This window comes from Danio aesculapii, chromosome 10 (assembly GCF_903798145.1).
Source record: "Danio aesculapii chromosome 10, fDanAes4.1, whole genome shotgun sequence".
Classification (NCBI taxonomy): Eukaryota; Metazoa; Chordata; class Actinopteri; order Cypriniformes; family Danionidae; genus Danio; species Danio aesculapii.
This window is the reverse complement of record NC_079444.1, coordinates 3,536,908-3,553,132: the sequence shown is the minus strand read 5'-3', so window position 1 is coordinate 3,553,132 and position 16,225 is coordinate 3,536,908. Positions and strand designations below refer to the sequence as shown.

The following is a 16,225-nucleotide window of genomic DNA, read 5'->3' as shown; positions in this document are numbered from 1 at the left end:
GCCGTCACTTCACCTCAGCTGAATCCGGCAGATTAGCCACTGATCTCGGCATATTCATCATATTTTTGTGTTGTTTTATGTGGCTTTACACAGTCAGCTGCCTTTTGGACTTATTTCTTACAATTATCAGATGATATGGGATGCTGTGTGCACTTAATTGTGCTCACAAACCATTCACGTGGCCTCCGTTTCCCATGTGAGTGAAGTTATATACTTATACACCATCTCTATAAATGTATCTGTTTTATTTAAGATCATTTATCATTAATATTTTTCTTTAGACCCGTTAAGCACTCCAGAATGTGACAGATTGATTAGCTGTAGGCTCTAGAACAGTCATCTGAGGCGTTATCATACAGTGTTATGCTGGAGTTCATCAATAGTCTTACATTTACTAACACACACTATATCTGAAGTGTTTGGACGTATTTCGCGTTTTCCTCTTGCAGAAAAACGTCATAAGAACAATGTTTAGTGGCTCAATGTATTACTACAGTGTTTTTAAAAGTCTAAACACTTTACTGATATAGTGTACAGCCAAGCACATGTGGTCAGAACACAAACGAGTCGCAGGTAATAAAGTATCAAGCGTTTCTCCCAAAGTAAAGTCTGTCTGCCAGGTCTAAGCAAAGTGCCAGCAGGTGTCTGTAGCTCCGCTCACTCTCCGCCTCTTTGCCCTTGTTTGGTATCCCGCCGTGGGTGCGATGACGCGTGAACAAAATGGCGACGGTTGGCCGCGCCTACTTGTAGCTTCTTTTGCAGTGTTCAGAAACCTATGGGTGACGTCACAGATACTCCGTCCATATATTTTACAGTCTATGGTCTGAACTGCAAAAAATGTGTTTGGACTGTGGGGGAAACCGGAGCACCCGGAGGAAACCCATGTGAACGTGGGGAGAACATGCAAACTCCACACAGAAACACCAACTGACTCATTAAATGCAGAGGAAAGTGTCAAACAGCTGTGTGTTTATAGACTATCCTGTGGCAAAATGCGGTGAAAATCCTACATGATGGTAACAGTTTGTTTACGGTGTTTACAGGTCTGTACTGCACCTCAGTAATGACACTATTATTTTGGGATTTTATTTATTAAGATCTTTTTATTATGATTTTAAGCGGTTATGACCTTAATCGGATTAAATTGATCAAAAATCGCTGTTTAGATAGTATACTCCTAATCAAAGTTTTGTTTTAATCGTATTAAAATCGGATTATTAAACGTACTCCATGGATAAACGTACTCTGTGTAAATGTACTGGTTGTGTGGGTGTAAAAGTTATTCTCAGCGATCAACAGTTACCTTTCCTTCTTATTCTATGAGCAAAGCACTGTCAAAGACGTGAGTGAAATATAAACCCCTGAAACCAGCTGAACCAACATAAAGCCAAAGATGAGGGGATAAAGAGGGGGAGAAGTACTGAACATTACAGCTTTCAGAATCAGAATCAGAAAGAGCTTTATTGCCAGGTATGTTCACACATATGAGGAATTTGTTTTGGTGACAGAGCTTCTACAGTGCAACAGGATTACAGAGACAGGACAAACAACAGATAATAAATATATTAAAAAAAAAATAGAAGTAGTGAGTGCAAATATACAGATTGACAAGTGTATGTACGTGTTTATTACTATATACAATGTTATATGTGCAGCTGTTATGTGCAAATTGGCATGTAAAGTGTGTTGTTAAATAAGTGTATATGTGTATAAAAGTGTATAGCAAGTAGTGATGTTGGTTCCGCAATTATTATGATCAAGTGTTCATGAGATGGATTGCCTGAGGGAAGAAACTGTTTCTGTGTCGGGCTGTTCTGGTGCGCAGTGCTCCGTAGCGTCGACCAGAAGGTAAAAAGAGGCAGTGTGCTGGGTGTGAGGGGTCCAGAGTGATTTTGGCAGCCCTTCTGCTCGCTCTGGATAAGTACAGTTCTTGGGGAGTAGGAAGGGTTGTACCAGTGATTCGCTCAGCAGTCCGAACTATTCGACGTAGTCTTTGGAGGTCATATTTAGTAGCATTATAGTAGCATATTTAGTAGCATTTACAAGCATTATGCAGTACTGAGGCCATGCTTTTAAAACTTTCACACAATGAATCCATAATAGTCCATGAATGGCTAATTACCTTACACCTAAACACCCCAAAAGGCACTGGTGTGCACTACATGTTTAATCTGCAGGGTGTAAAGTGCAGTCATTTTCACAGGGTTATACACCACTTTCCTAAAGGCTATTTTTACTCATACTTTGAGTAGTGTTTACTAGTAGTTGAGTAGTGTTGTTTGTAAATATATATTGAAACGTCAAAAGTGACTGAGGTGATGAGCATATATTGCACCATAAGTCGATATAGTGATTATTGTGACGGGTCTCAGTTTGGTTAAAAATATAGAAATATAAAATAAATATGAATACAATATGAAACCTCTTTCAAAAACTAATTAATTCCTAATGAAAGGTCTGACATAGAAATTCATTCATTCATTTTCTTTTCGGCTTAATCCCGGCTTAATTCGCCACAGCGGAATGAACCGCCAACTTATCCAGCACATGTTTTACGCAGCGGATGCCCTTCCAGCCGCAACCCAACACTGGGAAACACCCACACACACTTGCACACGCTCGCATGCAATTTAGCTTATTCAATTCCCCTATAGCGCATGTGTTTGGACTGTGGGGTAAACCGGAGCACCCAGAGGAAACCCACGCCAACACAGGGAGAACATGCAAACTCCACACAGAAACACCAACTGACTCAGCCGGGGCTCGAACCAGCAACCTTCTTGCTGTGAGGCGATTGTGCTAACTGCTGAGCCACCTTGCTGCCCCAACATAGAAATAATAGTAATAAATATTGCTTAAAAAATGCTAAATGTAAACATTGTAGTTTCAAGATTGTAACTTTCTCACAATGCTGTTATTCATGTTTCTGTCTGCATCCCCATAAAGACGTGCAATATGACTCATATTAAAGGGCACCTATGGTAAAAAAATCTACTTTTCAAGCTGTTTGGACAGACATATGTGCATGTATGGTGTATAGACCGTCATATTGAGGTGATATAAACACACCCAGTGCTTTTTTTTTCAATTTAACAACATAAAAAACGGTGGACCAATTGGAGCGGTTTTCAAACCGACGGCAACTTTACGTAGGAGAGCGGTCCCCCCACCCACCAATATTGATTGACAGGCGCGTCATCATATCCTCAGTCGAAGCGATATCACTAAATGAACACGCTAGCTCTATTTTTAGATGCAAGGCTCATTGGGCTCAACACAAGAATAATATTCTCCACATTATCGCTCTAATCGGAATTATTGGTTGTATCTTTAGGTAGGTTTGCAAACATGTGTACTTCTCATCGAGTCTACCTTATACTTCAGTCGTTTGCATTTCTCGTGATCCCAGAAGCTCCCTGTGATCTTAACTAGCATGCGTTTTACAATTCTAAACATAGGTTTCTATCAGGGTACACTCAAGTCGACGGCTGGGCGCCGCGGACCGCTGCAGAAACCTGTTTAGAATTCAAAAATGCGTGGCGCGACGATTCGAGACACGTCATGTATCTGCCACGCTACAGAGAGTGTCTGGTGTGCCGTGTCGCGGTTTCGAGCGGCGCATCCGGTGCCTCAGTCAAAGGTGCCTCAGGAAAACTATGGGCCCTTTATTTAAAGTATTACCATAAAAATGTATTTTATGACACCACACAAAATAAATAATAGCGCACAAAATTAAACGATAGACTGTTTATTTTGTCAATACAACATAAAGCTGATGTCAAACATGTTAATGTGAGTTTTTATTTCTTTTTTTGAAATGATGTTGAACAGATTCAGGAATTTCTCACAGTATTTCCTATAATCTTTTTTCTTCTGGAGAAAAGTCTTATTTGTTTTATTTCGGCTAGAATAAAAGCAGTTTTTAATGGTTTTAAAGCCATTTCAAGGTCAATATTATTAGCCCCTTAAGCAATATTTGTTTTAGATTGTCACTGTTATACAGTGACTTGCCTAATTACCATAACTTTACCCTAATTAACCTAGTTAAGCCTTTAAATGTCACATTAAGCTGAATATTTTGAAGAATATCTAGTCTAATATTATGTGCTGTCATCATGACACAGAGAAAATAAATCTACTAAAACAAAATCTATTCGAAATGAGTTATTAAAATTATTCTGATTGGAAATGTGTTGAAATGTGCTCTTCGTTGAACAGAAATTGGTTTAAAACTACATACTGGAGGGCTGATAATCATGACTAACTGTATATGGTCATATAGCACACCCCCCTGCTTGCACTTCATTTTCCAAGCACTTTTACTTGAGTCTGATTTTCTTTTCCAGTCCTAATATGTGTTTCGTGTCCTTCCAGAATTGCTTCGCATTAATGGAGGGCTCTGAGACGGTGGGATTATGGGCAGATATCTCCATCTGCGTCATCTCAAACATACACTGCACCAACCAGACCAACGTGACCAACTCCAGCACAATGGCAGGCATCATCCTGTCTCCGTATTACCAGCACTCACTGCCGACGGCTGCGCTGTTCACGCTGGCCTATCTGTTCATCTTCCTGCTGTGCCTGATGGGGAACGCTCTGGTGTGTGTGATAGTCCTGAGGAACCGGCACATGAGGACCGTGACTAACATCTTCATCCTCAATCTGGCTGTCAGTGACCTGCTGGTCGGCATCTTCTGCATTCCCACAACATTAGTGGACAACCTCATAACAGGTGAGAAACTGTAGAAATACAGGGCCTTAGCATACACTATGAGATAGCTCAATTTAGCCTGCAACTTCAGTGTTGGAGTCAGCATGATAACCTGCATATAGGTGTTAGAAACCTGCCCAGCTACTAACCACATGAGTTAATCAACAAAAGGGGTTTCTTTGGCCTGAAAGTATCACCCGAAGACAAAGGCAGAGCATTCTGCCCGTAGCATTTGCATCACTTCGGCTCAGCCAGAAGTCAGAAAGACAAGGGGTAAATGTCCATTTCCACAGACCCCAAAGGATCATCTGCGCTGAATGCCTGATAAAAACCATTGTACTTCTCCACAGTGCAATTATAATCATATTTGGTGCTTTTTATAGTCTATTCTCAGTCTTGACATTTTAACAAGACTAATCATATATATATATAATTACACTTTTATTTATAAATATATAAAAATTAATCATATATATATATGTATAATTACACTTTTATTTATAAATATATATAAATTAATCATATATATATATATATATATGTATAATTACACTTTTATTTATAAATATATATAAATTAATCATATATATATATGGATAATTACACTTTTATTTATAAATATATATAAATTAATCATATATATATATGTATAATTACACTTTTATTTATAAATATATATAAATTAATCATATATATATATATATATGTATAATTACACTTTTATTTATAAATATATATAAATTAATCATATATATATATGTATAATTACACTTTTATTTATAAATATATATAAATTAATCATATATATATATATATATATGTATAATTACACTTTTATTTATAAATATATATAAATTAATCATATATATATATGGATAATTACACTTTTATTTATAAATATATATAAATTAATCATATATATATATGTATAATTACACTTTTATTTATAAATATATATAAATTAATCATATATATATATATATATGTATAATTACACTTTTATTTATAAATATATATAAATTAATCATATATATATATGGATAATTACACTTTTATTTATAAATATATATAAATTAATCATATATATATATATATATATATATGGATAATTACACTTTTATTTATAAATATATATAAATTAATCATATATATATATATATATATATGTATAATTACACTTTTATTTATAAATATATATAAATTAATCATATATATATATATATGTATAATTACACTTTTATTTATAAATATATATAAATTAATCATATATATATATATGTATAATTACACTTTTATTTATAAATATATATAAATTAATCATATATATATATGGATAATTACACTTATTTATAAATATATATAAATTAATCATATATATATATATATGTATAATTACACTTTTATTTATAAATATATATAAATTAATCATATATATATATGTATAATTACACTTTTATTTATAAATATATATAAATTAATCATATATATATATGTATAATTACACTTTTATTTATAAATATATATAAATTAATCATATATATATATGTATAATTACACTTTTATTTATAAATATATATAAATTAATCATATATATATATGGATAATTACACTTATTTATAAATATATATAAATTAATCATATATATATATATATATATATGGATAATTACACTTTTATTTATAAATATATATAAATTAATCATATATATATATATATATATATGTATAATTACACTTTTATTTATAAATATATATAAATTAATCATATATATATATGTATAATTACACTTTTATTTATAAATATATATAAATTAATCATATATATATATGGATAATTACACTTATTTATAAATATATATAAATTAATCATATATATATATATGGATAATTACACTTTTATTTATAAATATATATAAATTAATCATATATATATATATATATATGGATAATTACACTTTTATTTATAAATATATATAAATTAATCATATATATATATATATATATATGTATAATTACACTTTTATTTATAAATATATATAAATTAATCATATATATATATGTATAATTACACTTTTATTTATAAATATATATAAATTAATCATATATATATATGTATAATTACACTTTTATTTATAAATATATATAAATTAATCATATATATATATGTATAATTACACTTTTATTTATAAATATATATAAATTAATCATATATATATATATGTATAATTACACTTTTATTTATAAATATATATAAATTAATCATATATATATATGTATAATTACACTTTTATTTATAAATATATATAAATTAATCATATATATATATGGATAATTACACTTATTTATAAATATATATAAATTAATCATATATATATATATATATGGATAATTACACTTTTATTTATAAATATATATAAATTAATCATATATATATATATATATATGTATAATTACACTTTTATTTATAAATATATATAAATTAATCATATATATATATGTATAATTACACTTTTATTTATAAATATATATAAATTAATCATATATATATATGGATAATTACACTTATTTATAAATATATATAAATTAATCATATATATATATATGGATAATTACACTTTTATTTATAAATATATATAAATTAATCATATATATATATATATATATATGGATAATTACACTTTTATTTATAAATATATATAAATTAATCATATATATATATATATATATGTATAATTACACTTTTATTTATAAATATATATAAATTAATCATATATATATATGTATAATTACACTTTTATTTATAAATATATATAAATTAATCATATATATATATATATAATTACACTTTTATTTATAAATATATATAAATTAATCATATATATATATATATATATATATATATATATATATAGTTTTTTGTTAAATCAGGCGCTATAAACTATACCTATTACAACTCCAGTGAAAACAAATCTAATTAGTTTACAAATGAAGTTCTGTGTAATAAACTGATATGACGCAGGGAAAAAGTATTGAGCTGATGAAGAAAGGAAGGTATATTCCAGCAGTGAAAGCCCAGACAGCAGCTGAAATCTCTCAGTAGTTCTTCAGCAACCCTATGGCCTTCCTCAGTGTAAATGAATATCAGCTGCTTCAGTCCAACATCTACATTAGCAGATGAAATCAGGGTGGACGTTTCAGCAAGACAATGATCCAAAACACAGCCAAGGAAAACACGAAAATGTCTTCAATACTTATTTCCTCCTCTGTAAATAAGTTAATCGTTTATTAGATGTTTGTGTCTTCATCAGGTTGGCCTTTCAGCAACACTGTATGCAAACTGAGTGGTCTGGTGCAGGGAATGTCAGTCTCCGCATCCGTTTTTACATTGGTCGCCATTGCTGTGGACAGGTGAGTGTTTATAATTCTGCAAATCAAATGAAATATAATAAACAAATGTTCCTGAATAGAGCAGCAGTATTGTGTCAGCCATTGCTTATATCTGAAGTGTGCAGCTCTGCTGGAAGCACCAATTAGTTACTCACATGTTGTTTCCCATGAGGGCTCATTGATGAGTTTCTGTTTTGTGTTTATAACAGCACTAGAACTCAATATTTGCAGGTATTATTAAAGTGCACACGTGTGATGTTTGGATAGAAACTGAAACATCTCAATCTTTCAACATAGGCTCATTCTGAAAACGTAGCCCTATATACATTTCTGGAGAGCATGAATTATGTAGCCAGAGATGCGTATGGCTGCATTTCGTCTTTAAAATGAACGCTATGGGGCGGTATGACGTTCCTTTTTGTGCTACCAGCTGACCTCTTACCGCTTTATAGACGGTTTTCTCGCTATTACCAGTTTGCCCAGTAGCTCGTCGCATACGTCGGCAGACATGAGACGCAGAGAGGAGTTGACCGCGACGACAGGGTTCTTGTCAGATGCAGAACAGTTCCAGAAAGCAGGTAAGACGAAACAAAAGTCGAAAAATAAAACAAATAAGTAAATAACAGCGTGAGAAACATGATAAAAATCAGCAGGCCGCGAGGGCTTTTCTTTTTCTGGATTGCTTTTGAAATCACTGTCGGCTGGGTTTAGATAAGGGGGTAGGTGGGGATATCATTCAGTCAGTCAGTCAGTCGACAGCAGCCTCTGGTGGATTTACGTGAGAACAGCAGGCGCAAATGACACTCGCTTGAGAAATTTGAGATCTGAAAAAGCGTACACAGCGACCTCTAGTGGATTCGCGAAAGCAAGAACTGCAGAAAAACGTAGCTCCTGGGACATATTTGGCGATCTCCAGAAATGTATATAAGGGCTACGTATCCACAATGAGCCTGGGTTGCAATGTTTTGCCAGCAAAGCTGAAACATATTATGTATTTATTTGGGGTGGGACGGTGCACAGAATTGCAAATACTATTTAGAAAGCATAAACACACAGCCGCATAATCTACCGTTATTCTTAAAGCCATGTAAGTTTTAATTTAATCTTTCGATGTTGATTAATGTAATGATGAAAATGCTTTAATTCAGGCTGTTGTCGCTTCAGAAATTCTTCCATGAATGTGAATTTTCACTTTAGACTCTAATAAGTGAACATGTTGAATTAAAAAAGCATTTAATAAGTATTGCGCTGGAATTTTTTCACTTGTATAACCTTGAGGATGTGAGTTTCGTTTATTTTTAGTTAAATACTTGGCTAAAAAGTTTCTTATTAATAGTTAGTTTGGTAGTAGTTAGGTTTAGGTATTGGGTCAGATTAGTTTATAGGCTTTATAAACACTTAATATCTTAATAATAGGCAGCTAACAAGCAGGCCAGACAAAATCTGCAACAAATTTTATTTATTTATTTGTTTATTGTGCGTGGAATTTATACGAAATGTTTTTGAGAGTAACTAAAAACTTGAAGCATTATATATATAAAATAATAATAATTTTTATCTAAGGTGTACAATGCAAATCCGATTAAATCCACTTGTTTTGTGAACAAAGCAAGTCTCTTATATAATATACAACTACTAAAAGACAGAAAGTATTGTGCATAAATCATATAAACACTTGGGTATTATTCAATAATACTTTTGAAATGAAAATAAGAACTGAATAAATATATTATGCTCTACTAATCACATCCAAAATAAACATTTGTTTTTGACATAATAAATATATGTGTGTGCGTGTGTATAATATATATTTATTATGTTTATGTGATACACACACATACTGTCAGAGTCGGTGGGTGGGGAAAGGAGCGAGGACTCAATTACAGTAACTAATGGGTTTTATTAACAATAAAATAACAAAGTAACAAAAACAACCCAGAGGGGGAAAACATTAACAAACAAATAAACAAACAAACTTGTCTGGGCAGTGATGGCAAGGATTAGGGCTAGACAAAAACAGGACCCGACTCCACTGGATACAACATATGAACGACAAAGCACTGGCACAGGACAACGAACAAGAGGAAGCAATAAACTAGAGCGAATTGGTAAACAGATGAACATAATTAACTAACAATGGGTTAACAATAAGGGTGAGACTAGACAGGAGAGCACATGATACAGACACAACACAAGCCATGTGCTCACGTAAAACAGTACTAGAACACACAGCCTGTGAGTGAACCCATTAACCGCATGTTCACATGAAACACAACAGCATGTGACCAAGTGCAAACACAGGCCACGTGCAACAAACAACGGCAACACAGACAGAACCCAAGACATGAGTACACGATAAATAAAACAGTTAACGTGCACTCACAACACTCGAGCCGAGCACAACATACTAAACAAGACAGGACTAGTGTCTAGACTCTGCCACCAAAACAAGAATTAACAAGACCGAAGTGGCAAAATCCTGACACATACAGAGAAACAAACTATACAAGACATTTAAATTTACATATAACATGTATCATATACAGGACATACTATATTATATCTAAAAATGAATTAACATTTTCTCAAATATATGCATGCCTATGTGTATTTACATATACATAATCAATATACACAGGGCCGGCACGGTGGCTCACAGTAAGAAGGTCACTGAGTCCCGGCTGGGTCAGTTGGTGTTTCTGTGTGGAGTTTGCCTGTTTTCCCTATGTTGGTGTGGGTTTCCTCCGGGTGCTCCGGTTTCCCCCACAGTCCAAATACATGCGCTATAGGGAAATTGATAAACTAAATTGGCCGTAGTGTATGATGTGTGTGTGTGTTTGGGTGTTTCACAATACTGGGTTGCAGCTGGAAGGGCATCCGCTGCATAAAACAGATGCTGAAGTAGTTGGTGGTTCATTCTGCTGTGGCGACCCCTGATAATCAGGGACTAAGCTGAAGGAAAATGAATGAACGAATGAATATACACACTTAAATAATATCAAACAAACTTTTATTTTGGATTCCGTTTGTCTTTGCCCAGCGCTGTAGTGTAAATATAAATTTATTAAGTTCTTATATTAACTTCAGAAGTATTATTATTGAATAAAATCAAAATGCTTATATGATTTATGCAATACAGTTTGTAAAGTAATATTTTCTGTCTTTTAGTAGAGATATTATTATGTGAGGGACTTGCTTTGTTTACCAAACAATTGGATCTGATTTGCATTGTAAACCTTAAACCTTAAGTAAAAGTTATAATTTATTCCATGTTTCATTTCAGTTATGTCAATATATTATTTATCAATAATTTTTTTAAATTATTATTATCAATAATTTTATTTTGGAATGCGATTTATTTTAATTGCGATTCATTTTTGCCCTGCACTAATTCACATTCACAGATACTTAATGATGTCATAAGCCAATAGTAAATGATGTGAATTGTTACTTGATTTGTTAACTGTGAATTGTTAAAGTGTTACCACAATTGACAGATTTCATGTGGCTGACATTTTGAACGTGAAAGCGAGGCTGCGGTGGGTAGAAACTCTGAAGTATCGCCTGGAGTCACACGGGAATAGTGTCCACAATGGCGTATTGTCGTGTACCTGGCTGTATATCTTATCAGCGAAGAGAAAGTGACAAAACATTTCACCGCCTTACGAGTGACCCGAAAGTCCATTCTGAATGAATAGTGAAAATAAAAAGGGATATCGGACCTCATTTTCAGCTAAGTTAAGGGAAATGGCTCTAGTTAGCTAATGTTTTCTTTCCCAAACACACATTTTAGATGCCATTTATCAAACTTAAGTTAATGAACTGATTGTTTCACTGTATTAGACCTGTCACGATACTGAAAAAAACAACGTCAATTTCTCGCTAACATTTAAGAGCTGTTGAGCGCGTTTTAAACACTGCTGATTTGCCATTGTGTTCACCAGTGCTTCGCAGACATGACTGTGATTGTTCGTGAAGGTCATCAGTTCACCGGTCTTCACCGATGTTTACTGAGTGCAAACACAGACAAGCGATGACTCGACTGATCTTCGCAGCTTTAAAACGCTCTAGCGTCCATGTATCTGTGTTTGCACTTTGTGAACAGCGGTGAACTGATGACCTTCACGACCAATCACAGTCATTTCTGTTGAGCCCTGGTGAATACTATAAGCGCTAATTAAGAACGCGCTCAGCGGTGCTTAAATGTTAGTGGGAAATGGACATTTTAAAATGGAAGTACCAGGACAACACTATTACAGACAGTGCTGGGGTAACGCGTTATAAGTAACACGCATTACGTAATAACATTACTCTTCCAAAGTAACGAGTAATATAATGCATTACTTTTAAAAATAAGTAATGTTATTTAAGTTACTTTTTACCTTGCTTAATTGGCTTTAAAAAACATATTGCGGAATAAAAATTACCTTAGGTTGAGTCCCACACTCAATGAGAGAGCGTGCTGCGATGGAACAGTCGACTCACACTCATCATCCTCATCAGGTCTGTTTTTTCACAGCAGATGAGTCGGTGTACTGTTCTAGTAACTGAATATCTCAGGATATTGCTTTATTCCGAGTCAGAGGGAGTATCCGGTATGTTAGTACTTATTGAAAACGCAAACCGTTTCACAACAACTCCATTCAATTGAATGAACTGGTTCGACCGGTTCACTTTGAAGATCCGGTTTAAACAAACGTTTCATTGGACAATCAGAATGGCAGACAGGAGACTTACATTTTTGCAATGGACTCTTGTTATTTTGAATTCATCGAAGAAGTGGATTGTTGTTAAGTGTAGATTATGTGTAGCAAAACTCAACTGCAAGAAACCCGACATTGAATATCTCCAGCTAAACAACAAAGGATTGACATCAGTTCACCTTCCACAGGTAAAACAATTAATTCGACTAAAGTAAGAAAATGGTTCTTGCTTTTATTGTTGAGGAGGTGCAGCCCCTGTCTTATGTTATTGTAGAAGCGACAAGGTTTTATAATATAGTACGATTATTTCTCTTTTGGGAAATGATTTACAGATTCGTTGAGGCCACGTGAAGAAATTTATTCCACGTACAAAGCCAACACAATCTCACGGCAATTCGTAACTTTTTGATTTAGTGGCTAATTCGTACGAATTCGTATGATCTAATTCGTACAATTTAGTACAATTTGCTCATCCGCCAATGACGGTTGGGTTTAGGGGTGGGGTTAGGTGCCACGCCTCCTTTTAATCATACAATTTCGTACGACTGAACTCGTACGAATTGTACGAATTAGCCACTAAACTGTCAAAACGTAAAATACTTACGTTTTCTCGTGAGATCAGGCTGACAAAGCTCAAAGATTTATTCTGATTTGGGTATGCTTTTCATCGTCTTACTGTTTATTTTGTTATTAAACATTTTAAAGGATTAAAATCAGTTTTTACCTTAATAAATGATTTCATGTTAGTACTCTTAGGCTTTATTGCAGTCTTTATCTCAATGGACAGTGAATTTACTTCACTAATAACTCAAAACATTGAAAAGTATCTAACACATTACTTGTGTTTACATTAATTATCTTTATCCTCTTAGGGCCCAAGCTGTTTTTCTACATGCAGTTTTTATCTCTCTTTGCTATTTGGGCTTATTGGAACCTAATTAGAATAAAAATCGAAGTATCGTCTTTTGATACGATGTACTTTTAGAGAAAAATGATGTCCATACATGTGGTCCAAATTTACATAAAACCCTTTTTCCTGAAATTTTTTTAATGCATATATAACATAGACGTTTTTTTTAAACTTGCTTTGACTATCAGAGAATAAAAACCATTTTTCCCCATTTTGGACAGTTAAAAATAGGGTTTGGGACATTTCATATGCTGCAAAACAGATGCAGGATGACACTGTATGTCTGTAACAAAATATAAAACATTCCAAGTATTTTAAATAGCCACTTAAGTATGTGAACACTCAAGCCCTAGGAGGGTTTATTCAGCATGTAGAGCTCTGGGCTCAGAAAATTCTTAAAATATAACTTTATTGTACTTTCTTTAAAGGTAATTGAAGATGTAGGTTATTCATCTTATTCTCCGCGTACGAGCGGGCGCAGCCATTTAAATAATTTAGGCTCGAGACTTCCGGTCTCATTAGACGTTAAAAACAGCTCGTTTTGCTGCTTGATGTTGCGAACTGATATTTTCTCATTATATTATTCTACTTTGTCAGTATTGTCATGCAAACACTTGTTTGTAGAGTAAGTAGTTTGACCGTTTTTCTGACGTTTATTATTCCTAGTCATTTCCCCCATAGGCAGCTGAATCGAAAGTTCTAAAACAATCGCAAAAACGAGCGCACTTCCGCATCGGAGAATAAGGTCAATATAGGTGCTGTAAATGCAGAGCTTCTCTATGAAAAAGGTGAAAAAACACCTGCAAGTTCTGAACGAGAACAAACCTCAGCCAGGCAAGACAAAGTAACGCAAAAGTAACTCAAAAGTAATATAACACATTACTTTCCATACTGAGTAACGCACTTAGTTACTTTTTTGGGGGAGTAACTCAATATTGTAATGCACTACTTTCAAAAGTAACTTTCAGTCTATTACAGACAACACGAGGGTGTGCTACACAGGACTACATCGTTGTATCGCTCAAGCAGGGAAGCGTCCCCACAGTGTTTACCTGGTGCCATGAACTGAAGCCTAGGAGCACACTTAAAGCGTATTACTCTTGAAGAGAGTTGTTTGATGTCTAATATGCTTTTAATTGATTAAATTAAACTGAACTGAATGATATTACAGTGATGTTTACACAACATCTGCACTTTAAAATCGCCACAACAGCTGGAGGTTTGTAGTCCACAGCATGTTGTTGCAATGTTTACAGTGCTGCTGATCCTATAGTTCCGGGGTTCTTCCCACCGCAGCCTCATTTTGTTTTTGTAAATGGCGGCCGCGTGAAATAAACGTATAATAATAATAATAATAATAATAATAATAATAACACCCATTTCTTTTGTCTTCATCTGAAACGCAGGTTTCGCTGCATCGTTTACCCGTTCAAGCCCAAACTTACGCTCTTCATCGCCAAAGTCTCAATAGGCACGATCTGGCTTCTCGCCCTCACCATAATGTTTCCATCGGTCCTAATGCTAACCGTCGAGCAAGAAAAAGCACACTTCATGATATACAATGATGACTACAACAACACATACCCACTATACTCCTGCTACGAGACCTGGCCAGACCCCGAAATGAGGAAAATCTACACCACAGTGCTGTTCATACACATATACGTGATCCCGCTAGCGCTCATCATGCTAATGTACGGACGCATCGGCGCTAAGCTGTACTCCGCAGCTGTCAGCGAGCATGCTAATGCGCAGGGAAAGAGGAAAATCCGCGTGGTGAAGATGCTAATTATGGTGGCGCTGCTTTTCATGCTATCCTGGCTGCCGCTCTGGACGCTCATGATGCTAACTGATTACGGACATCCAGACGACGACAGTTTGGAGATCTTAACCAGCTACGTATTCCCTCTCTCCCATTGGCTGGCGTTCTCCAATTCCAGCGTCAATCCCATCATCTACGGCTACTTCAATGAGAACTTTAAGAGAGGTTTTCAGGCGGTGTTTCAGCGGCAGGCTTGTTTTCGGGGCCGACGGAAAATACGCTTTAGAGTCAAACGCCCCCGTCAGGGCTGCAGCCCACTGAATACTGGCGTTCTGGGCAGCAAAACGAACCGTATCTTCACGGAGAGCGATCTGACAGGGTGTGTTCGGCTGGAGCTGGAGCACCGGAGGGTGTCGATTATCGAAAATAAGGCCGAAGGGGGAAACTCTGGCTCGTCAGCGAGAAGAGAAATCCACTTTGAAGAGATTGAAAAGGTGTCTTCTGTGGGAGGTAAAATATACAACGCGTGGGAGCTTTGAATAAAACAAAGCAGACTGTGTCAGATTGAGCAGCTGATATTCGTCGTCTGTTAGCAAACGTGGGAATGGATTATAAACAACATTTCTGTTCAGTTGTAAACAGAGCTTAAATTATTAGCACTGGTGCTCCTAAAGGGGTAAACGTACTCACTATTTACTGTTGCTAATTTTGTTGTAAACCTTTATGTATTTCAGATTATTTGTCTGATAT

The 16,225-nt window shown here is 34.3% G+C and overlaps 1 protein-coding gene across 1 annotated transcript; it reads left to right on the top strand.

Moving 5' to 3' along the window:
* The first annotated feature begins 4,389 nt into the window (after positions 1-4,389).
* On the top strand, positions 4,390-16,014 carry npffr1l3 (neuropeptide FF receptor 1 like 3). Its single transcript, XM_056467117.1, has 3 exons — positions 4,390-4,735; positions 8,022-8,121; positions 15,120-16,014. Exons 1-3 carry the CDS (start codon positions 4,390-4,392, stop codon positions 16,012-16,014), a joined length of 1,341 nt encoding a protein of 446 aa, XP_056323092.1.
* Positions 16,015-16,225: the final 211 nt, after the last annotated feature.

What these genes read in the sequence shown, in the direction of transcription:
- npffr1l3 (XM_056467117.1), top strand. Translation starts at nt 4,390, where the DNA reads ATGGAGGGCTCTGAGACGGTGGGATTATGGGCAGATATCTCCATCTGC. An exon ending in AGTGGACAACCTCATAACAG is followed by an intron (nt 4,736 to 8,021) that starts GTGAGAAACTGT and finishes TGTCTTCATCAG; the next exon opens with GTTGGCCTTTCAGCAACACT. An exon ending in GTCGCCATTGCTGTGGACAG is followed by an intron (nt 8,122 to 15,119) that starts GTGAGTGTTTAT and finishes TCTGAAACGCAG; the next exon opens with GTTTCGCTGCATCGTTTACC.